At 34.6% G+C, this 23,493-nt stretch overlaps 3 protein-coding genes across 8 annotated transcripts; 1 reads left to right on the top strand and 2 right to left on the bottom strand.

Annotated features, from left to right (window-relative positions):
- Window positions 1-1,306: 1,306 nt before the first annotated feature.
- Window positions 1,307-7,275, bottom strand: LOC101898723 (protein PFC0760c). 6 transcript variants are annotated; one of them, XM_005185462.4, is made up of 3 exons: window positions 7,142-7,275; window positions 3,430-3,715; window positions 1,307-2,648 (listed from the first exon to the last, which is right to left on the bottom strand). In XM_005185462.4, exons 2-3 carry the CDS (start codon window positions 3,670-3,672, stop codon window positions 1,944-1,946), a joined length of 948 nt encoding a protein of 315 aa, XP_005185519.1. In that variant the 5' UTR covers window positions 3,673-3,715; window positions 7,142-7,275; the 3' UTR covers window positions 1,307-1,943. The 6 variants fall into 6 exon arrangements, with proteins under 6 accessions (XP_005185519.1, XP_019893011.1, XP_005185517.1 ...); XM_020037452.2 differs by having other exon boundaries at window positions 7,019-7,158; XM_005185460.4 differs by lacking the exon at window positions 7,142-7,275 and adding an exon at window positions 6,689-7,135.
- Window positions 7,276-9,097: 1,822 nt separating this feature from the next.
- Window positions 9,098-10,200, bottom strand: LOC101898550 (U6 snRNA-associated Sm-like protein LSm5). Its single transcript, XM_005185458.4, has 3 exons — window positions 10,042-10,200; window positions 9,264-9,460; window positions 9,098-9,197 (listed from the first exon to the last, which is right to left on the bottom strand). The coding sequence occupies exons 1-3, from the start codon at window positions 10,088-10,090 to the stop codon at window positions 9,168-9,170; spliced, it is 276 nt and encodes a 91-aa protein (XP_005185515.1). The 5' UTR covers window positions 10,091-10,200; the 3' UTR covers window positions 9,098-9,167.
- Window positions 10,201-12,481: 2,281 nt separating this feature from the next.
- Window positions 12,482-18,807, top strand: LOC101898374 ((E3-independent) E2 ubiquitin-conjugating enzyme UBE2O). Its single transcript, XM_005185457.4, has 11 exons — window positions 12,482-13,143; window positions 13,784-14,037; window positions 14,100-14,292; window positions 14,358-15,275; window positions 15,336-15,484; window positions 15,546-15,981; window positions 16,043-16,132; window positions 16,191-17,518; window positions 17,668-18,005; window positions 18,067-18,282; window positions 18,345-18,807. Exons 1-11 carry the CDS (start codon window positions 12,733-12,735, stop codon window positions 18,512-18,514), a joined length of 4,503 nt encoding a protein of 1,500 aa, XP_005185514.2. The 5' UTR covers window positions 12,482-12,732; the 3' UTR covers window positions 18,515-18,807.
- The last annotated feature ends 4,686 nt before the right edge of the window (window positions 18,808-23,493 follow it).

Genomic DNA, 23,493 nt, shown 5'->3' with positions numbered 1-23,493 from the left:
CCATTTATACAGTGTTTTCTAATCATGTGGTTTGTCTTGATTCCTCATTTTTTCGTTCATTCATTCCTCTAAACTTGTCATATTTAAAATGAATGATGAGAATTTCGTCTTTGACCAAATCGTGCGGAATCTGAAGAAGTTAAAACAAAAACGTTTGAATTACGAAATTCAAACCATTTCGATTCGATTCCGTGACATGTTTGTACACTACATTTATATTTTACCTATGATATATACATGTGTTCAAATACCTAATACCTGATGTAGGTCTTCGATGTTTTTCACTACTGTATTTGAACACATGTATTTATACGAATGTTACCGAAATACGCCGAAGGAAGGAATATTTACAAGGTGACAATGTAAGTTTAAGTTTATTTAAAAAAATAATTTTCGTTGTAAAAGATAATGAGGATATTTATAGATTTATAGATTGTATTCTGAAAATGTTAATTGAAAAATTGGAAAAATATATATAAGCACTCTAATAAAAAAGTTCTGTATTAAACTAACTGACCGAGACCGAGTTAATGCATAGTTATGCAGGATGAGATAAAAAAAACTGTAACAAAGTCAAACACCATAATGTCAAAATGTTTGCGTGCCCAAGGCTTTAATACACCTTCCGGAATATTTTCGCGATAATATTCGGCATTTATTTTTATTCCACGATCAATTAACACGAGCGACCATCAGCTGTTATGGCGGCCCACACCATCACCATGGCCGGCGCTTTAGTTCTGGTGGCCAACCGAAGGTGCACATTTTCAGCTGACCTCTTTGGCAAGTAAACACGATCATTTTGTTTCTTTACAAACTGCTGGACAACGAATGTTTTCTCATCGGAGTAAACCAATTTCGGCAGTTCACCACTTTCGGCCAATCGAAGCAACTCTTTAGCTCTTTTGAGTCTATTTTCTTTCGGTTGTGGTGTAAGTTCATTATTTATTTATTTATTTTTGCAAAATTGTCAGGCGTACTTGTTGTACATTAGTTAGTAACATTCAGAAGAAGAAGGCTCAATCCCATAGTTCTTTTGGTGGTCTTTTATATATCGACAATCGATATATACACTGAAAGTACTGGTCCCATTTACGTACGAATCCAATTTTTGTGCCTTATAAGGGAAAAATAATGTTTTTGTCGAATTCGGTTGAAATATTGATAAAGCTTGGATATATAACTACCTCCAATTTCATATAAACTATGTTATCTTCTTTTATCTGAAACAAACACCTAACTCCCCGTTAGTTGCTAAAATCAAATAGTAGCATATATTGTGGCAATTTGAATATTTTTGACTATATCAATCTATACATCTTATTCATTCTTGTGTCCTTTGGAATCTCGGGTACAGAACAAATTTAATAATGAATTTATTATTATTTGTGACACACAATATAAAAAATCATAAATTAATCAATCATTTTAATGAATTCCATATAAATGCTGAAGAAACTAGAAATTTTTTATGTCTATATTTGTCTGTGTTTTTATCTTTATTTTCTCAATAGTCTGCACATTGTTATATGCGTACTCTATTTTTTTTCTTTTCAACTTAACATATATTAATGTTTTAAGCTTAGTTAATTGGAATGTATGCTTGTTTGTATAAATGTTCTCCTGCTATTCCTCCTCAATTCATATGCGGCTATGCTTCTTCTTCTGTTTTTGTTCCAACATCGAGTTGAGTTACAGATATTTTGTTACGCTACTACGGATTACTGGCATATTTCTTAGATGATGATGCTGTTGATGTTGGTAATCATTTTTAAAGTAGATGATGGTGATGCTGTTTGTTCGTTGTGACGTTTGAATGTTTGTGCTGCTTCTGCTGGTTAGGTATGTATGATCGTTCGTTCTTTCCACTTGTACGATTTCTAGTTTATTTATCTGTCGACTGGTCTGTCTGTTTTTGTTTGTCCGTCCGTTTGTCTGCATCTTTAAGCAACTAAAGGAACTTCTGCATTTGTGGCCATTGATTGTGCGGCTACAACTACTGGGTTAACTGTAACTGTGACCGGTACTGATGCGACGGTAGTATGTGGCGATGGCTGTTGTTGTTGCTGCACAGATGCGGATGCTGATGCTGTAACATCTTCATGGCCATCTTCACTTATTTGTAAATTTCGCATTTGTACAACCTGTTCAACAGGTTCTCTAGCATGCGAGTTGTTACTATCTTCATTAAGATTATTGTCATGTGCAACATTGTCATTATTATCCTCCACTCCAGCAGCTCTATTAATATTCACTTGTTGGTCGTTTGGTTCGATGTCATCAACAGATGTTTCATTACTTAAAACCTCTCGCATGGGGTCATTTAATGTCACAGAGTTGGTTACAACAATGACATCTTGTTGTTGTTGCATCTGATGATCTTCTTTTAAATGGCTATCATTTTGATTGGATTGTGATACATGTGGCGTATGGTGTTCTTTTACCATCGTGTCGTAATTATGAATGTCGTCAGCGTCATTCGATTCTGTGGCATAACCATTTGTAAGACTTCCACATCCATTATGTTTTTTTGTAACTTCTTCCTTTATTCTTTCACCAACTTTATTATCGATTTCTGATATTTTTTGTTGTAATTTCTCTTTGAATTCGGTGGGCCATCTACGATTCCATTGACAGAATAGTTTTATCTAAAAGTAGCAATTAAAAAGTTATTTTACACATATTTTAATGAAGCAATAACAGATTTGTACCGTTATAGAGTGTATTGGATAAAAAATAAAACCATTATATTTTACTTTTTTGATACCTTATGACTGACAATAGGTACATAAGTAATGTGCAAGGTTATAAAGTTAAGAGAGAGAATGATATGGTGAAGAGAAATAAATTAACTCCCATGTATTTCAATATTTCGTGGTTGCCAATCATTACTTGTTTGCCTATGTTGGGCTCTTTGCCAGATATGTGAACACTTAATCACATTTCATAAACATTAAGTCGTTGTTGTATATGGGACGAATCGGACTAGAAATATGAATCTTTCTTCTCGCTTCTCTGCTTGGAGAAGTTGGTTGCCGTACCTGAAATGCACGCAATTTTCCAAAAGGAAATTAAATTACAATTACAATTGAAATTAAATTACAATTCGCTAGAAGCCTCGTCAATATAATCAATCTGCCCAAGCTTAAAGATGGGCTATATTGGTCTTTACATTGCGAATATTTTATCGCAACGGAACCGAAGCAACTAATTTCATCAATTAATTTTTTCAAGTAATAATTTGTGTTTTATAGTACGTTGAAATTTTACCGGATTTGCATATAGGTCAAATACATCCTTATGATATATAAATAAATGAAGGATGTTAAGCCGGCAAAAATCTCTAATGTAAATATACAATTAGAAAATGAAACACATCAGAGAAAATTGATTTATTATGAATTCTACTTTTTTAAATTTTTTTCTTACCCTGCATTGGAATAGAGACATTGGTTTGTCACTTATATTTAATGATCGTTCCATGTGATTTTCTAAGCCATTCATATTTATTGTTGCTGCTGTTGCATTTGAGGCCGTCGATGCATGGTCAGTGTCCGTTAAATAATCGACCATTATGGGTATGAAATCGTCACGTTGCAATTCACTCCATTCATTAAACCATTGTATTATATAACGGAATTCACCATCAATGGTCAAGTTATTCATTGACATCTTGATTGGTTCGTGCGACAAATTCTGGATGATGACAACAAAGCTATAACAAATAAGATAATTTATTTTAAATATATGAATCGTTCCATAATAAATAATCAACAAAAAAACGTTGAACAGGAAAAAGTTACGCTTCACAACAAACAAACTAAGAGAGGTGGCTGGAATTTTGCTTAGTTGTTTAAGAAACCTTGTTAAGTTCGTTAAATCCTGTTTTGATGTTCAATATTCTATAGAGCAAGCAGTCACTTTTAAATCTTGAATTGGTCTGTGCCATTAAATACGACCAAAAAATCAAAAAGCAGAAAATCAGCTAATTTGACTTCAATCGGCAGGAAAAGTTTATATAGTCTGAGCAGCATCAAAATACGACCAAATAGTTGCAAAAGGGTTGAAATTTTAAAAATACTTAGAACTGACATGAATGACACCATAAATAAGGAATTTTTCATACCTTCAGCTTTATGGAATCCATATTGAAATTCACTGATCAATAAATACTTACATACTTTATGGGCTCTACGACGAATATTTCAAGATGTTACAAATGGAAGGGCAAAATTAATATACACTATATTTTATGTAAGGTTTGTACAAATTCCGAAACTAGACCATTTCCATAGGTAATTCATAAGCATAAGGCCTAAGGCTGGGAATTTTGTTATATAAATAAACAAAAAAAAAAAATAAAGCGAATACTAGGGGGCCAAAGAACGGATTGTTATACCCGAGGAAGGTATACTAAGTTTGTCATTTCATTTGTAAACCTCGAAATATACATTTTAGACCCCGCAAAGTATATATATTCTTGATCAGCATAAAATTCTATGTGGATTTCGCAATGTCCTTCCGTCTGTGGAAATCACTCTAGCTTCTGAACGAAATGTAGTTGGTTAATAAAATTTTACTCAAATGTGTATTATATCTGCAGGACTTTTGGTATTGAAACTGGGTTATGTAGGTCCACGTTTTGGATCCCATATAATGGTACCTTCTTTTTTCGGTATTTTGTTGATTTAAGCAACATTATTTACCGGAAATGTTTCAAATTCGGTATTTGAAGTTCGTAATGGGCACTACAGCCTATGACAGAAAATTGTCTGTGCAAGTTCACGTCTTCATGTAACCCCTATATAACGGTACCTCCAGATATTCCGCACTTTGATGATTTTAGCGACATTATTCACCGGGATTGTTTCAAATTTGGTGTTTGAAGTTCTTACACCCTGGTAAACATTACTATCGTTCTCCACTAATAAACAAACGTTGTTTTTATAAAAACAATAACAAAGGGATTAAGCCTGACCATTTTGCAACAACAACAAAATTTGGTATCCCGAACAAGCCAACACTGTTCGTAACGAATACTACAACCTAAGAGAGAAAATTGTCTGTGTGGGTTCACGTCTTCGCATATCCCCCATATAACGGTATCTCCCGATATTCGGTATTTTGACGATTTTAGCGATATTGTTCACTGGAATTGTTTTAAATGGATCCAAAATTTTTTATTCAAGTTTCGCATTTGAATATTGAAATGGTTTATGACAAAAGTTGCCTATGCAGGTCCACGTCGTCGTATAGACCATAATATAACGGCTGCATTCGGTATGTTTAAGATTTTTACAGCATTTTTAACGGATTTTTTTTAAATTCCCAATATCGTTCCAAATGGTGGAATGTATTCAAAGATCGGCCCTGCTGAACTTACAGCTTTTTTACTTTTTTCCTTTTTTTCTGATTTTTGCCCCTGTTATACAATATAGGTTTTCCCAATTGCTTTTTGAGTCCGAACTTAAGGGTCAAATATCCGAGTCCAACCTCCAAGAAAAGACACGTTCCCTTCCGGTTTAGAATGAAGTAGTACTTTCCCTCTATTTTTTGAAGCATTCCATATAGTGCAATTTTTAAATCATTTATAAATTTGTATATGTCCAATAATTTTCAAGGACTACTATTTACACAATTCAAAATGAAATAGTCCCTTTACTGGCAGTACCACAGCCTTTTAAAAATCATGACTTATTTTAAACAAACTCGTCATGTTACAACTTGTTGGATAGGTATTTGCATTTTCAATTTATTGGATTAGTGGATCTTGGTCTAACCAGAGTCAGAACCCGGTCTTTCGGGTTAAATATGCGCGTACCCGGGTCCGTCCCCTAAGAAAAAAATACTCTCACGGAGTATTTGCACCCTAATTCTAGGATTAAACCATAAAATTATATGATTCGCCTTTGAAATTAAGTTACATATAAATTAATTAAATTCAGTTGAAGACATTTGAATAATGTACAAGAAATTCTTGCATATTCAAGAGCCGATGTTGGATCGTAGTTGCGACGTAGGTAATTGTTTTAAGTATTTTTTTTTCATTTAATCCCGAATTATATTTTCTCTCTCGTTCTTTATATGTTTCTGCAATCGAACAATAGAAAATATTCTTTCGTAATATGTCTTTTTTAATTGGGACAATTCAGCAACTGCATTTACAAATCTCACTAAATAGTTATTGTTTTTGTTGTATACAATTGAGACGTGAACATTTATCGCCTGTAGTTACACAAGTAACCCAATGTGCTTTGTCTATTGAGCTTGAAGTCAAGTAAAATTTATAGCATGCGATATATTATGTTGCCAAGCTATTTGTCTACCAAACTAACGGTATTTTATGGTATCTTAAAAACTTTAAACATTTTTGTATATTCATAAACTCGTTTGGTTTACATGTGGGTTTATACATTTGAAGAATTTTGACTTTGTATAGAACGCAAAGTCTTCAGATAAATCACTGTTGCATTAATTTGACATTACTCTTCTTGCCAACAGATTACAAAGTGAAGGCAAACGTTCGAGTTCCATTGAAAAGAAGATGATAATTTGGTCATGATTCCCTTTGTAAATCGCACACAATATTTAGTTTTTGGACACAAATTTTCTGGTAAGAAAAATCCACTACAATCTAATGCCAGTCAGCATTCAGTACACACAATTAATATTCTATGTAATCCAATACCGTTTCACAACAGATCTTATTGCGACTTAACACCACGACACCAAATGAACAAATGGTTGACAACATAGGTATCTTGTTTTTCACCTTTTCCGTTTGTGGAGTCTGGGAGATTTTATTGCTTTTTGTTGCACCTTTTGTTGTCTGCCGTGTTTAACTAGATAGCGATGTTTGTTGTTGTCTGGTCCACGATTAATGTTCAACTAAGATTTTGTGGCTAACACTGCAAGAGTTGAGAAAGATTCAATACCACACATCCAGCCAGCCAACCATCCAGTTAACAATAATCTAAGCAAGTTGAAGACAACAATCAAATCAGATGCACTCTCATACTCTTAAAACTAGACTTTTTTAGATGAATTCGGCTTGAATGTTGTGAGATTCCATTCGTTTTGTTAAATCTGTCGATAATGGCTTTTTCCGTATTTTATTTCAACTTATTCTCTTAATTCTTACATTTAAACTGGATTGGATTTTTGTTGCGTTTGTCTTTTTTCCAATTCGTTGTTTTGTTTGCTGTGTTTGTTTTGTGTGCGTTTTTCGTTGCAGGCAGACGAAATGAAAAACCAGAGCAGTGTTGCCACTATTTTCTGACTCTCAATCTTAAATTCGAAACCATGTAAAGTGGAAGTTATTTTGAAAAACCTGGATTTTAGGTATTTGCACCTTTCCGGGTGTATGTAGTTTTTGCTTCAGGGGACGGACCCAAATGCCCGGATATTCGACCTGAAACTCCGGGTCCAAGACTATGATCTACTAAACCAATGTCGACTAAAATATTCGAAAGCCCAACGATTGGGAGTGGTATCAAGATTATTGATTATTTGGACCCGAATTATTTTAAAAATTCCCCAAGAATCGAAAAAGGTTCCATTTTGGGAATCCACAAAATTTGTGCCAAATTATAATTGACACTTCAACCTTTCCAAACTACTACAACTTGTGCTATTATCTTTCCTGGATCCAGAGATATGGATCGTTGAACCCAAAAACGACGATTATGTACAGTACATTCTGTTCAGTTTTTCTATGTTGTTTTAGGTAGCAGCCTTCTGGCTATGCCAAGAAGTAAAATTGTTGCATTGTTGCCCGGAAAATCCTAGAATTATTGTTAAGAATCCTCTCCATCCTCAACGTGTCACTGTTGGGCCAATATGCTTTTTTCAGTTCTAAAATGAGCATCCATTGTATATACAGAAAACATAGATGGGAACCTGTTTTCTATGTAGTGAAAGTTGACAAGGTAAATTACAAAAAATGCAAAGATTGATATGATTATTTGAAATGACGTTACCTGACGTTACCATGTACAATGCCTTTGAGAGGTTTGCATATGTGATTATCAGCAAATTTCACTAACCTAAATAATAAGTGTGTCTTATTACCTTAAAATTGGTAAAAATTGTTTCAAATTTGGAAGTCGTCTGTAAATGTCTGTATGATTAATCTCTGTTTATGGCAAACAAATTGTTTCGTTTTGACAAATCAGCTGATTCCTTGCCAGTTTTAGCAGGGATTCCGTCTGTTTACTTTTCTGTTTAGTTTTCTAGCAAAAGACAATAAAACTACCTTACTCTCTCAGAAAGAAATTGTACCTAACATAAAATCACAAAATGTGTTTTGGCGGTAAACTCGGTTGTCAAATGGGCTTACTGGCCGACACTTTGTAGGCCATGTGCATCATTTTATCATGATTTGTATGGAATTACGTTTGAGTAGTTGTAGAATATGGCCATAGATTATGGTGAGAAGTTAGTTATTTTTGTTCGCAACTCAACCACTTTGGCAAGACCCTAAACGGTAGGTACAAATTATATGGGGACTTTAGCAATTGGTAAACCCATAATGAAATGATTTACAAATACCAACTCTATTCACGGAGAACCCGTAGTATCAAGCTAACAAGTTCTGCACATGTTCGACATATAATACAAAAGATTTTGGAATTGGATCGGATCATAATTGAAACTGTAGAACTTTGTTAGGTCGGTTTGAATTTTACACTAAGAATTTATATACTTAATGCAGTCTGTGTGACAGCTGCTATCTTCTATTGTTTTTTTTAGAAATATCAAGACTTCACAATTTTTCGCATTTTAATAAATCTTTGCTATTTTTTTTTTTGTACGGATCGTACAGTAATTTATAGAATATTTCTAAAAAATAAACGTGCACAGCATTGCAGCGCAAAATTTTACATTTCTCATTTTGTTTAAAGAAATCTTCCTCCATTCCAGACCTAATAAAAGTGGTCTTGTGATGGTCCCAGTTGGTTCCAAATTAGCATTTTATATATGTACGGAGAGGGTAGGACGTGAGAAATTTGAACCAAATAACCCTTTTTTTATGGGATTTATTATTAGGTTCAAAATATTGCAGATGAATAATTTCACTATTAAAGAAAAGTTCTGATTTTTTACTACAAAATAATATTTTACTTTATTGATAAATGTTATTTATAAATCGAATATTTTGTTTACCGCTACTCGGGTATATCACCGCCGGGCACCAACTGAAATAAAAATTAATAGACAAGTAAGAAACTATTGTTTAAAATCATTGACATTACTTTTCGTACCATTGTTATATTGTTTCCATTCAATAGAATTTGATCTAGTTTTGTTATTCGTCTACCTTCGGGGGTGTTTTCGTACTCAGTTACATCATCCAGCAGCATATTAACGAAATCATCAAAGCCGAGCAGAGTACCCACCATTTCCTTGTCATTCTTCATAATGATATGAATGCGGGACCCAATGCATTTGTCGACCAATTCTAAAGAAGAGAATTAAAGAATATTCAGACATTATATTGTGTTAAAAAAAAAGATTTTGTAAAGATTTGAAATCCCGAGAGTATAACACCTGCGACAAACACAAGGCACTGTTAAATAAATTAATCACTAAACAAATGAATGAAAATTGGCCATTGGTAATCCGAAATGTCTGGTTAAAGCAAATTTTTTTAGTAAATCCAAAATTGGGTAAACACATACAAAAAAAAACACAAATTATATTGGGGGTGGCTTTGGCAATGTTAGTAAATATGTAAAAACATCGGTACAAACGTCTAGGCAATATGGGCTTGACGAGTCCCAACTTCACGGTGAATGTAGCGGGAACCGTACCGTTCTGTCATTTAGCAATTCAGCTCATCCTGCAGCAAAAGTGAATATTCAGGACGTAGTAAGCTTGTATTCCTATCTGAGAGACACCATTTGGAAATGTTGTGGAAACCTTGGGCTTGTTGAAAGGCTTAAAAACTCTGATAGCCCTTGGTAGTACCTAATGTATCCATATACCACTGCTTGGTCGAAATAAATTGTAACAAAATTAGTTGTAGTATCAAGGACTCACCTAAAGGCAACAATGTGGAAACATTGGTTGGAGGAGGTACGGCAGTCATATTGTTCTAAGAGCCGGCAAATAAACGATGGAATTAAGTCGCTCCAAGGCGAAACGGTTCAAAGGAACTTTCCCCTGATAGGAACTATCGGAACTAGATTGAAGGTTTTGCAACTAGTTCCTTTTCTTCATATAGTTCAATGTTGCTCAAAATTGTTCATGCATATGAGCCATGGCAGAATGGACGCGTCCATGGTAGAACTCAAGGGCTAAGTACATAAGAAGCTTGAAGTCAAGGCACGGCCTATTTTGTGACATTTCACAAAGGAATTACAGAGCCGCACTAAAATCCTGCCGTCGTTTTTCATTATAATTTGGCATTAATATGCCTAGCCATGACTTCAAGCTTTTTATGTATTTGCAGCCTAAAGGGCTAAGTACATAAGAAGCTTGAAGTCATGGCACGGCCTATTTTGTGACATTTCACAAAGGAATTACAGAGCCACACTAAAATCCTGCCGTCGTTTTTCATTATAATTTGGCATTAATATGCCTAGCCATGACTTCAAGCTTTTTATGTATTTGCAGCCTAAGAAGGTAAAGACATGTATCATATGTTTAAATTTTTTTCAAATTTATACATATGACCATGGTACAATAAAAAGGTAAGGTAGAGCTACCAGCTGATTACAATTTTTTTCTAAGTGTGCACGACTTCTGCTAATTTTGTGTATGTATTTATTGTTTTGAAAAATGATTTCAATATTTTCAAAACCAATGATTAGAAGACACGTACATTGCGGCTCGCGTTTTAAATCTATTAACGAGTTTAGCCATGAAATTGAAAGATTGACTATTTTGGCTCATATTTTTGAGAGAAAGATCCATTCATTTCATTAATTTTTCGCGCTATTTAACTCATTTTAAAAATGATTTCTGTAGTTTTACGAAGATGTTCTACCTCCTTATTGTACCATGAATATGACTACAACTCATTGCCAAAATCTACATTCATAAATCCATTGCATACACACAAAATCAGAGATGGGAGCTGTTTTCTATTCATTGAAATTTGACAACGTAAATTACAGAAAATGCAGTGCTGGAATGTTATTTGAAATGAGGTTACATTTATTTCATTATCCCATGGACGCGTCAAAAACCGCAAATAGAATTTTAGAGCCGATAATACCTTTTCCTGTGGTTGTTGTTTTATCGACATTTCATATGCCGCATCGACACAGCAGCTGGGGGCAATGAACTGTCAAACCGATTTTGGAATTGAAAATGTTAAATTAGAAATTATTGAAAAATGTAAAAATTTTTGAAAAATTTATATATATAATCATGGTACAATGAAGAGAAGGTAGGTCAACTTTGACAAAATTGCAAATATAGAGGTCTACCTGTTTGGCTTGTAATGTCAGAATTAGTATCAAAACAATAAAAAATCAAACAACTTGTTGCATTGATTTTGAATAAATAATTTAAAACCGCGAAAACTGAATGAATGGTCTAAATTTCTTTTCAATATCATGTTCTATATATCTCTTATGGTTTATTTCGCGACAAAAACTGTAGATTTTGTCGATGTATTCGTTGCAATAAGCATTTTGAAAACACCCGAATTTGAATATTTTCTGAACAATTTTTTATTATTGAAAAGAAGACACACACATAAGCAAATGAAGTTGACATATTAAGCCAGAAAAATAACAAAAAAATTAAATCATATGGTATTTCTGCCCTACCTTGAATTCATTGTACCATGTATATAATAATATAATATACTTATTTTTGATAAAACGTTTTAAAAATTTTGACATCAACGTTCCAAAGCGTTGATGCATCTACCATGGTACATCCTAACTATCTACATAGCCAGTGATGGCTTTTCGGCCTCTCAAATTGATATCAAAATATACATATTCAGCTGCCAGGCAAAACTGGTTAATATCTTAATATTATCCAGCTGTGTATTTTTTTTTTTTTTTGTTATACCTTGACAAATTTATCTGAATTTATTAATACACATTTTGGCACTAAGAGTTTGTCAAATGCATGATTTTGAAAAACAAGGCAAACATATGACTACTGAAGTTAACTTCTTAAGTTTATCATGGGTAAAACGTGCTAAAAAATCCAAAAATTTAGATGTTACGTGCAACCGAAAAACAACTTCGCACAACCAGCCCACAAATGATGTAACATGTGTTTCTTTCATTATACCAATGGTATAAGAATATATAGTATAAGCAGGTGTTGCACAACAATTTAAAAAAGTAAACATATAGAAAATTTTTGCAAAACAAAGCTTTACTGAAAAGGAAATGATTTTCCTTTAATTATTAATTTGTGTAAAAACGACCCGTCAACAGTGTTATCAAATTTTATCGATTTACTTCAAAAATCGATTACACTGTGTATTTTTAATGGAATAGCCTGAAATCGACATAGCAAACCCTAATCGTCATCCCTTTCATTTAAATGTTGAAAAAAATTAAATTCTCCGTCTCCGTTAGTTTTTTTAAGAATAACAAAATTATAATATAAAAGAACAAAAAAAAAATCGTTTTAAGGAAGAATCATTTTTACTATGCGTATAAAATTAATGTGATCCCATAATAATAATTTTTGCAAAATACACAGTTGAGAAAGGTATTTAAACAAGGAATCGATTTGCCAATTATATCAAGGTATAGGATGGAATCGGAAGTGGCCTCCACAAATGTTTCAGGAAACAGTGGAGTAGAATCGAACAATTGTGAAGTTTTTACGAATAGTGCAATTGATTTGGAAAGTTCACAGAAAAATGATTCATCATCCTGTGGAACGGACATTACTAAAAAGTCAGGTGCCTCACCCAAATTGCACAGCGAAGAAAACAAAAATGTGAAAAATTTGGCAAGTGGAAATGACGAGACTCCAGGTGATTGCATGTATTTCTATGAAGACGAAGTATTTCGCATCGACAAGAAAGGGCGTGTTAAATTTGGCGTCATTTTGGAAACGGCAGTGGAACAAAATGATACCGAGGATAAATTATTATCTAAGGGCGAGGTCCGTATATCATGGTGCGTTCCTGAAAATAATGACGTGTATCCCGAAAGCTCGGTAAGATATAATTATTTTGAACAAAGTTCTTAATTAACAGTTATGCAATTTTACCTTTTATTCAATTCGTACCAAATAATAACTGTAAATTTGTGATATTACAACAATTGTTCTTGCTATGAATTGCATTTACATAGGGGGCAAAAGAAGAACAGAGAAGGATATGTAATAACAATCCGAACATGTAACATGTCTACATAATGGTAGCCAATAACTGTCAAATTATGTTTTTGTGTGTTTTTCATTTCGTGGCAACTTTTCAATGTCACAAAAAAGTCCGTGAAACGTTTTTGTTGCCTTTAAATCTTTTTCAAATGAACGCAATTAAAACAAACAGTCGTTAATTACATCTATTGAAAATTCATCACTTTAATGTTGAAAGAGTGCGTTCGTTATAATTTGGATTCTCTTTAATTTGTCCAAATCAATACTTTCTGCAATTCGGGCTTCATTCGATTTATTCGGCTTTTGTTTCAAAACATTTCCTTTCCTGGTCAGTCTTAGGTATAAATATAATAAATTTTACTGGGTATGTATATGAATAGATGAGATAGGGTTAATTTCGTAAATAGTCTTGATCTATAATCCATCGAAAGTGAAGTTCGATTTTATGACGCTTTCTCTTTATCTTATTTTTCAGATTGGTTTAGCGGATCGGACATTGATGCCTGGAGATGTTGTTCGACACCTGATACGTGGTAAAGGAACACAGCGAGGCTATTGTCGTGATATTAACATGAAAGCTGATGTTCGCATACTGGGCACAAAATATGTTATAAAGAATGTAAATGCCGAGCGTTTAAAGGCGATTTGTCCATTGCAAAGGGACGGTGCAGTATATTTAAATTCATGGGTTGGAAGCATTCAAAAAGTGAAAAGAAAGGCAATTCTAAGGTTAGATAATTGTATTTTAATCACACAGAAAAAAAAAAACAACAATTTTCATTTAATCGCAGAGCTATGAATGGATGCCGAATTGAAATATCTACAGACGATTTCCTGTATTTCATTAATTTGCATAAAGGTGAAGATTCACTTTATCCTGGTTGCATGGTTAAAGCAGACCTTCCACCTCTGGAAGAAATTAAGATATTAACTCCTGATATACCTTTGAGCAAAAATAAAAAGCGGAACTTCCACCCAAGAGTGGTAATAACAATATACCACTACGCACAGTATAGCATTTTAATACTATATTCAAATGTTTGTTTCAGTTTACACTCGAGGATATTTATACGGAATCAGTATGGGTCGATTGGCAGTGTAAAGCCTTGTCCGATGAAACAAGCCTACAAGCCATAACATTACAACCTCCATCATGTGTTACTGGTGAAGATTTAAAAAATTTGAAAAGCTTAAACCTTTTCGAGTCATGTATGCTACAGGTCGACGACGAAAACTATTTAACATTTTCTTCCTGTGATACTGTAATGAAGAAATCGGATTGGGAAAAGGAGATGTCTGTCAAATACAAGTTAATATATCAAAAACAAAAGGAGGATCAGCAATCGATGGCATTGAGTCCACCCACATTAAGTGGGCCGGATACAGAAGGTTCTGGTGTGGGATCGACATTGCATCAGCAATACGAAAAATCGAAAAAGAAAAATAGCATGTGTTTAGATGATAAATCATCAAATAAACTAAAAAGAGGTATCTTTAAAGTTGGAGATAAGTTCGGCAGCAACCACAACAAAGATTCGCTTAGAAAACCCTCTACACCATCTCCAATACAGCAACAAAAAGATGAAAGTGAATGGCTTTCTATGGAGGAAGATGAAGAAGATGATTTCGATGAAGATGAGTTTGATGCGGATGAAAGTCTTAAACTCCACAACGCCAATGATGATGCTGTTAGCACAACTACAACTATGTCAACCGGTTCAAGTCCATCGCGTACTAGTCCCATACGTTTGACAAAACGCCAATTAAAGAAATGCAAAGCAAAGAAGAGCCACAAGAAACCATTATTATTGGAACCAAAGACGGATTTTTCACCAAAAGAGGGTTGTAAACTTGCTACGGTAGCTCTGCTAGTATATAGTACGGCAACTGTAGTATGGCAGGATGGTACGGTAGAATGTGACATACCATCGACCGAATTATATCCCATACATCACGTAGATAATCATGTAAGTTTTCTAATTAAAATACTTTATGTTTTTTAGCATCACAATTTCCATTCTTTTCAGGAATTTTTCCCCGGCGATTTTGTTATATCCGGTTCAGAAGATTCTGAAACTAATTATCGCGATTATGGCGTAATTCAGACTGTTGACCATGATGGTAGAATTGCTCGTGTTAAATGGTTTACCACGTACACGTCTGCAGATGAACCAAAGTATGTATAGACAAGCTTTATAGATGGAATATAGGAAAACTTAAGCTTTTGCATTCCTCAGGCCATCCTATAAAGGAGAATCTGAAGTCAGTGTTTATGATTTGAAAGATCATCCTGATTTTCAATATCGTCCCGGCACAATGGTTATTCGAGTGGCAAATTTTGTGGGCGATGATGCCAAATGTACTGCTGGACAAATCATTGATAATCATATTGATGGCCGTGTTAAGGTGTGGTGGGTTGATGGACACATTAGCATGTGCTGGCCCCAAGACCTGTTTGAAGTTGGTCAATATGACAATGGAGACTGGGGTCAAAATTCGGAAGACTCATGGGAAACTGAATCAGAAAATAGTGACGTAGGTTGTGGCGGTAGCAGCAGTTTAAAAGTGTCTCTGCCACAATCCCATATATTGTCAAATATCGAGAAAGCTCGAGAAGCAGTGTCTCGTTTGGAGGAGATTTTCAATCTAAATCCAGGCTTACAAAACCCAGAGGTAAAAAGAAACATATTAATGAACTATTTTTATTTATTTATTTCTCTAAACACCTTTCTAGGTCATGCGAAGGCTACTGGGAGTTTATAAGAGATGTCGCTATTTAGATCGTTTATTGAACACAAATTTTTTCCACGAAAACAATTTTATGGTAAGTCTTAAAACAGGTGCATGTTGACAAATTTATGCAATAATTCTAAAACTTAAAGGGATTAATTGAACGTGTTCGTTGTGGTGGTAATCAAACCATTTGTGATCGTGTCCAAGACCAGAAGAATGATGCAGGAAAAACTGCAGCAAGCACAAGTCCCAGTCCAAATCAAGCTCATCCGCAGCAACATTATCAATATTACAGTGCCATTGTGGCTGTGAACAACGGCCAAAAGCCTTCGATACAATCTACCCAACACATGCATTCCTTTCCAGGTCTACCATCTAAGGAATTTGCACCAAAGGTTCTGTTCAATATATCTTCCACACCGTTTAAATGCTCTAGCAGTAACCACGTGGTGAATTCTACAAGCCAATTAAGTAACCCATCCAATAATCCAAGGCGGCGTTACTCGTCCACTGCAGCCACACTCCAGCCTTCTCCACCGAGGAGACGAGAAAACGTGCCAAAAGAGAACCAAACAATAGAGCCTGACTGCGATCAGAATTTTGGGCAAGCTGAAACCGTAAATCTAGCTGTAGCTTGTGGAATATCGCCAAGCAAAAATAAACAATATAATACTGAAAAGCATCAACTTCTTAATTCAGCAATGCTTAATATTGAAAGGGCCTATGAAAAAACAAGTCAATTAAAAACTCTAATTGGCGGCAGTGGTGTTGGTAGTGACGTCAATAATGCATCAATGTCGCAAGACGACTCTGGTAATTATTCTCGCAACGAAAACTGTGATGGCAGCTCAACAAGCTGCACTAGTTCCTCCGATCTTACAAATATTGATACCAATAATTCCATAACTAAAGTAAACGATAATCAAAAGTCTATATCAGACAGTAGCATAGAACTGCCGGAAGATATTGCTCCCGAAATGATTTGTGTTCGCCTCTGTTCATTGCTGAAGGAACAATTGGTGAAATGTTTAGATGAGATACGGGAAAGATTTTGCGGCGATGATCAATTAAATTTAAGTGAAGTTTTCGATGTAGATGATGAAACTTTAGAAACTGTTATAGACTTTGAATGTGCTCAGAATGATGATAATGCTGGGGCTGTTAAAAATCCCAAAGATTTTGAAACAGCCGATGATGTTGTGAAACTAACATTACCTGACACCGAAGGAGCTGATGCCAAGGAGACAATTGCAACCTCATCACCAACTGCAAAAGATGACAACAATAAGTCAATTGAAGCTGGTCTTCATGTCTTGAATTCTAGTACCGAATGTTTCCAACTCTTAGCCACTGCGCCCAAAACCCATAAATTCCATTCAACTTTATTTCATCCAAATAATACGCAACAATATTATAAGGCTGTCCAAAAGGAACATCGCATGCTAAAGAGTTCATTGCCGCCTGGGGTGAGTGTAAGGTATGTATATATCTTGACTTATTTTTTTGAGGCCACATACTCGTTAGGCCACTAAGTAAGTCGCTTTTATACAAGTTATTCTATGAGGTTGAGTAGATAATTTTTAGATATCATTTATAAAATTCTTATTTTATTATATATATTTACAGAATTTTTGAAGATCGCATAGATCTGCTGAGTGTAATGATTGAAGGACCCAAAAAGACACCATATGAAGATGGCATGTTTCTCTTCGATATGCAAATGGGTCGTGATTATCCCAAAAGCCCGCCACTTTGCCATTATATTAGCTATTGTTCGGATCGTTTAAATCCAAATCTTTACGAAGATGGCAAGGTTTGTGTATCGCTGTTGGGAACATGGACTGGAAGGGATAGTGAAATGTGGGGTCCCAACAGTACATTGCTGCAGGTGATTGTGTCCATACAAGGTCTTATACTGGTGCCAGAGCCATATTTCAATGAAGCTGGTTATGATAAACAAAAAGGTATTATTTTCCAAATTGGTAATAAATTAGGACGAATTGTAATGCAATTTTTGGTATATAGATACGCAGCAAGGTCAAGAAAATTCTAGAATGTACAATGAAATGGTCATGATCAAAATGGTTCAAGCAACAACTAAACTAATACAAAATCCGCCAGAAATGTTTCGTAATGAAATTATAATGCATTATAAGCACAATGGTATGAAAATGTATGAACGTACTAAGGGTTGGATGGAGATATCAAAAGAAAGTAGCAAAAATTCGATGGAAGACGATGGTATGTAAAGTAAATATAATACACATTTTTGCTATAAATAATTCCGTGTAATTTTCTTTCAGGTAACAACTTAAAATTGACATCTGCCCATGCCATGCCTGATTTTCCCTTGTTACCAGCTAGTCGTGGATTTTGTTTAACACTGGCCGGGTTGCTTGAAAACTTTAAAAAGAAATTGTCTTCATGCATTGATGACGCGATTGGTGTTGGATCGTCAAATGTAAACCAATAGTAATATTTAATTTGGATCTTCGTTTTAACAGCTAGTTGAATTAACCAATTATAGGCCTTTCTTAAATTAATTTTTTGGCGCTAATGCCTTAATGTGGGCGTCAAACGAATATTATTCAATTCAAATTCAAACATAAAATCTTAAATCAATGCTAAAATCATATATTGTGCACCCACCAACAGTCGGTTAGAAAAAACCCAATTTACGTATATTGCACCTGGTTGTCAAAAATCCAACAGAATTTCTGAATTAGAGTGGGTATAACACAAATTGACTTTAGCTTTTTTTCCACTTCTATTTTAATAAATTAATTAAAAAAATTATTTATGGTATTAAAATAATAATAATACTCAAATCGAATCTCTATAAAACAAATGTTATTATATGTTATCATCAAAAAAAAAAAGAAAAAATATTTTGCTGCGCAATATAATAAATTAAAAATGGAAATATAGTATTCCAACATATATTAAATTGTAATTTATATTTAATTTATACTCGAATAGTTTTTTTTTTTTTTTTGAATTTGCGATATGCGATATATTTGCGCAATGAGAAATGTCACAAGAGTTAAAAATAATACAATTAGTTTGCATACATTTTGCGTCCATCTAAATTTAAGAACAAATATTTTCATTATATACATTAAAAAAATTAAAATCAGAACAACAGTATTCAAATTATATTTTTGTAAAATTTTTGCACAGCACTTTGCATAGTACATTAATTTTTTCAAAAATCTCCTTGTTTCTAAAGCTATTTATTTTTGTAGAAAACATTTTTAACATTATTGGCAGTATAAGCTTTTTACAAATGTTTGCATACCATTGCAACTAAATCTTTGCAAAGCATATTGTGAAATGCCTTTTCCTATTATGGATATAAGTATTATTTATTGCATGTTTATTTTCGTTAGTCTTTAAATTTTGCAAATTTCAAATTTGTCATTTTAATAATTATTCAAATGTGTTATATTTATTTTGTTTTTATTTTTCCTTATAAACACTTCTTATGTTATTTAAATTATTTCGCAACAAATGTGTTAAATATAAAAATATGATATCAATTATATATCTTTTCATTCTCTAGAAAATCTGAACTAAAGTATGCGTTGTAAAAATGTATCATTAAAATATTTCTACATGCATACTAAGTGTATGTGACAGAAGGTAGGTTACTTTTGTACTTTCTAAATCAAATTATCAGAATTCATCAAAGACATAAAATGCATTTTGAGCAAATGGTTTGTGTCTACAATACATAGAGTAACAGCTCATGACAGAGGAATTATGGCCTTCAAATGACCAAAGAAACCGTCACACGCTGTCCGAATGTTGATCTGTGGTATTTTGGCCCATTCCCGGCGAATCGCATGCTTGAGGTGATCGACACTGTTGGAATGTCCAAGGCTTTAATACACCCTCCAGAATATTGTATGCTACGGTCGATTAATACCAGCGGAGAGCGACCATCGGCTGTTATGGCCGCCCACACCATCACCATGGGTGTCGTTTGAGTTCTAGTGGCCAACTGAAGGTGCACATTTTCAGCTGACCTCTTTGGCAAGTAAACACGATCATTTTGTCTGCTTACAAACTGCTGGTGTCTTTCTGGAATTTCAATGGCTTTACCTCGAGCTCATTTTTCAATATTTGCCGAATGGAATATTGCGATATGTTCAGCTCACGTGCCATTTTTCGGCCATTGCGACGCGGGTTTCGATCAAATCGCTTCTTATCACGGATACGAGCGATGGTATGAGACACAAAATAACATTTAAATGCTGGAGTGCTCTAACGATAGTCACTTGTGTTTTTCCAGCCAAATATAAAGAAATCACGCTATGACGCATGAATTCAATCACGAATAACTTTTTTTTTGGAAAATTATCACCAAAATGTTTTTGTACGCTTGTAAACAATTAATGAGCTGTCACTGGAATAATTTTTTAACAGCTGTCGGACGAGTGGCTTAGAAATGACAACAGTCTGAAGTTGGTTGCAGTTTTTTCATCTCACCCTGTACTTTTGAATTAGGTTTGAACGTCCCTAATATTGAACAATTGTCATTATTTTCATTGACAATGTTGTTATTGTATACTTTATGGTTGTAATTCATGCATACATTTTAATAATACACCTTCTTATAATAATGTTAAGACATTACAAAGTAAGTAGAACCATAAAGTAATAAGAACCATAATTCGGGGCCAAAAAATCCGGAGGGTGCATTCCGGGTTGTGCTACTACCAAATCTTGTCATTTTTCAAATAAAATCTATTTTTATATCTAAAATATTTTCGTATTTTTACATTTTATATCTCAGGAATGCCAAATTTATTTATCTGCTCTTGGACTTAAACATATAAAGATAAATATTTCAAACCCTTTATCTTTAGGAAACGTTTTTGGTGATGTTAGTTCTTGTGTGATCCTCAAATGAGGTTTTACTTTAGGTCTGCCTTGAAGGATCAAATCCGCAGAAGTACCAGAATTCTGTACTGAAACGAAAGTACATCAAATTTGGTGAAATTGAAATTGTGTGATGAATTGTATCAAGATCGATTCAGATTTGGATATAGCTCCCATACATATCTTCAAACGATTTCGGGTTAATTGTGCGCCAAATAATCAATATCAGTCTAAATGACCTGAATTTTGGTACATCCGACCGAATTCAGTCTAGAAGCGAGAACATAAAAAAATCAGTTCAGGTATAGCTAAAAGCGGTTCTGATATAGTTAAAAAATCGGCTAAAATTTGGATATAGGTCCCGTATATATCCTTAATCCGATTTCAGGTTTATTGTGCAAATAATGGCTAATATCAGCCCAAATGGTATTAATTTCGGGACGTACGTTTTCATTTGGTGTAACTCGTCTGCAACAAAGTTAAACGCCATAATTTTTACATTTTCTTTTTTAATTTCAATGAATATCGGAAATAGCATCAAATTTTAGAATAAGTATAGATTTATTCGAATTGGTCACCTTTGGCACGAATTATGGGCTCAAACGGCCAATGAAACCGTCACACGCTGCCCGGATGTTGCTCTGCGGTACTTTGCCCCATTCCCGCCGAAGCGCTTGCTTGAGGTGATCGACACTTTGGTGTTTTTTAGTGCCAACCTTGCTTTTCAAAATACTCTAGACAGAATAGTCCAACGGATTGGTATCCAGAGATTTTGGTGGCCATTGTGCGCTGGAAATGAAGTGAGGAAACTCATTTTGTAACCACTCTTGGGTGGCACGTGCTGAGTGCGGATGGTGCTGTTTGAATGTCCAAGGTCTGCGGCCAAAATGTTTGGGTGTCCAAGGCTAAAATACACCCTCAAAAATATTTTCGCTATAATATCCGCATTTATTCTGATGCCACGGTCGATTAATACGAGCGGAGAGCGATCATCGACTGTTATGGCGGCCCACACCATCACCATGGCCGGCGCTTGAGTTCTGGTGGCCAAGCGAAGGTGCACATTTTCAACTGACCTCTTTGGCATGTAAACACGATCATTTTGTTTGTTTACAAGCTGCTGGACTACGAATGTTTTCTCATCGGAGAAAACCAAATTCGGCAGTTCACCACTTTCGGCCAAGCGAATCAACTCTTGATGGATATTGTCTTTAAGAGCTAAAAGAGGCTGAGATTTCTTGATATAAGCCCGCGACTTCAAAAAGTCCCACAAAAAGAAGTCTAGAACGGTCAAATAAGGCGATTCTGCTGGCCAGTGCAAATCGCGAAAACGGGATATTAGGGGCCCGGGAAATGCGTCCTTCAGCATATTGATTGTGGCACGGACAGTGTTTGCCGTTGCACTGTCCTGTTGGAATCACATGTTTTCCCATCCCAACTCATCAAGTTTCGGCAAAAAGAAGTCATTGATAATTGCTTTGTAGCGCTGACCATTCACAGTAGACCGATGACTCCTCCAGCGAAAACAGCACACCATACAGTGACTTTGAAGAGCGGGAGTAATGGCTCTTCGTGGGTTACACGCAGATTTTCAATGACCGAGAAGCGTAAAATTTGCTTATTTACGTACCGGTTAAGATGGAAATGGGCCTCAACACTCATTATTTTTGGATAAAAATCATCTTCTTCTTGGTGGTGATTAAATAGTCACCAAAATTCCACGTTCTAGAGCAGTGTAGTGTGTTTACTACAAAAATGTCAAAACATAACTGACATCGTAAAATTTATAGCATTTTCTGATAGGAGGATTACTTCAGCTCCATGTTTTATTAGTTCCCTTTAAAACTAAATTATAACTGCTCTAGAGCCAAATGTTGATAGGTGGTGTGATCTACTTCAATTAAATTCTTTTTGTTACGGGAGCTCTACTGAATATGCCGATGGTATAATGTATCATAAAGTCGGCCCCGCCTGACTTTAAACTTTTCCTTAGTGGTTTTCTTTTATAAAGAAGACAGTCGTTGACTTAAGCCAGTTAAAATTCTTTTATCTCCATCTTTCATCTTTCTCATTCTTGTATCTCTACCTTAAGAAATAAAATTAAGACTAAATTTTAGGAAAACAAGTTAAAAAGTATCAGTCGGTTTTGCCGACAGATGTATACTGTTGCTGAAATCATCAAAATACCGAATATCGGGAGCTTCCGTTATATGGGGGCTCTACGAAGACGTGGACTTGTATACAAAAATGTTTGTCATGGGCTGTAGTACCCATTACGAGCTTCAAATACGAAATTTGAAATAATTCCGGTAAATAATGTCGCTGAAATACGGAATATCGGAAGGTACCGTTATATTTACGAACTTAACCTGCCTACTGGTAAACTATGCATGTATGCAGAATTTTAGCCTGGACATCGCTAGATCGTCTTAGAATTTTACGCTGATCCAGAATATATATACTTTGTAGGGTCTATTATAAATATTTCGAGGAGTTACAAACGGAATGACAAAGTTACCATACCCTCCATAGAATGGTGGAGGGTATACAAACAGGCGTAAAGTTTAA

Source organism: Musca domestica, unplaced genomic scaffold (genome assembly GCF_030504385.1).
Source record: "Musca domestica strain aabys unplaced genomic scaffold, Musca_domestica.polishedcontigs.V.1.1 4, whole genome shotgun sequence".
NCBI lineage: Eukaryota > Metazoa > Arthropoda > Insecta > Diptera > Muscidae > Musca > Musca domestica.
Note: the sequence above shows the minus strand (reverse complement) of the source record. Positions and strands in the feature narration are given on the sequence as shown.

What these genes read in the sequence shown, in the direction of transcription:
- LOC101898374 (XM_005185457.4), top strand. Translation starts at nt 12,733, where the DNA reads ATGGAATCGGAAGTGGCCTCCACAAATGTTTCAGGAAACAGTGGAGTA. An exon ending in GGAACTTCCACCCAAGAGTG is followed by an intron (nt 14,293 to 14,357) that starts GTAATAACAATA and finishes TGTTTGTTTCAG; the next exon opens with TTTACACTCGAGGATATTTA. An exon ending in CCGCCTGGGGTGAGTGTAAG is followed by an intron (nt 17,519 to 17,667) that starts GTATGTATATAT and finishes ATATATTTACAG; the next exon opens with AATTTTTGAAGATCGCATAG.
- LOC101898723 (XM_005185462.4), bottom strand. Translation starts at nt 3,672, where the DNA reads ATGTCAATGAATAACTTGACCATTGATGGTGAATTCCGTTATATAATA. An exon ending in TGTCTCTATTCCAATGCAGG is followed by an intron (nt 2,649 to 3,429) that starts GTAAGAAAAAAA and finishes TGCTACTTTTAG; the next exon opens with ATAAAACTATTCTGTCAATG.
- LOC101898550 (XM_005185458.4), bottom strand. Translation starts at nt 10,090, where the DNA reads ATGACTGCCGTACCTCCTCCAACCAATGTTTCCACATTGTTGCCTTTA. An exon ending in TTCCACATTGTTGCCTTTAG is followed by an intron (nt 9,461 to 10,041) that starts GTGAGTCCTTGA and finishes TCTCTTCTTTAG; the next exon opens with AATTGGTCGACAAATGCATT. An exon ending in ATGGAAACAATATAACAATG is followed by an intron (nt 9,198 to 9,263) that starts GTACGAAAAGTA and finishes TTTTTATTTCAG; the next exon opens with TTGGTGCCCGGCGGTGATAT.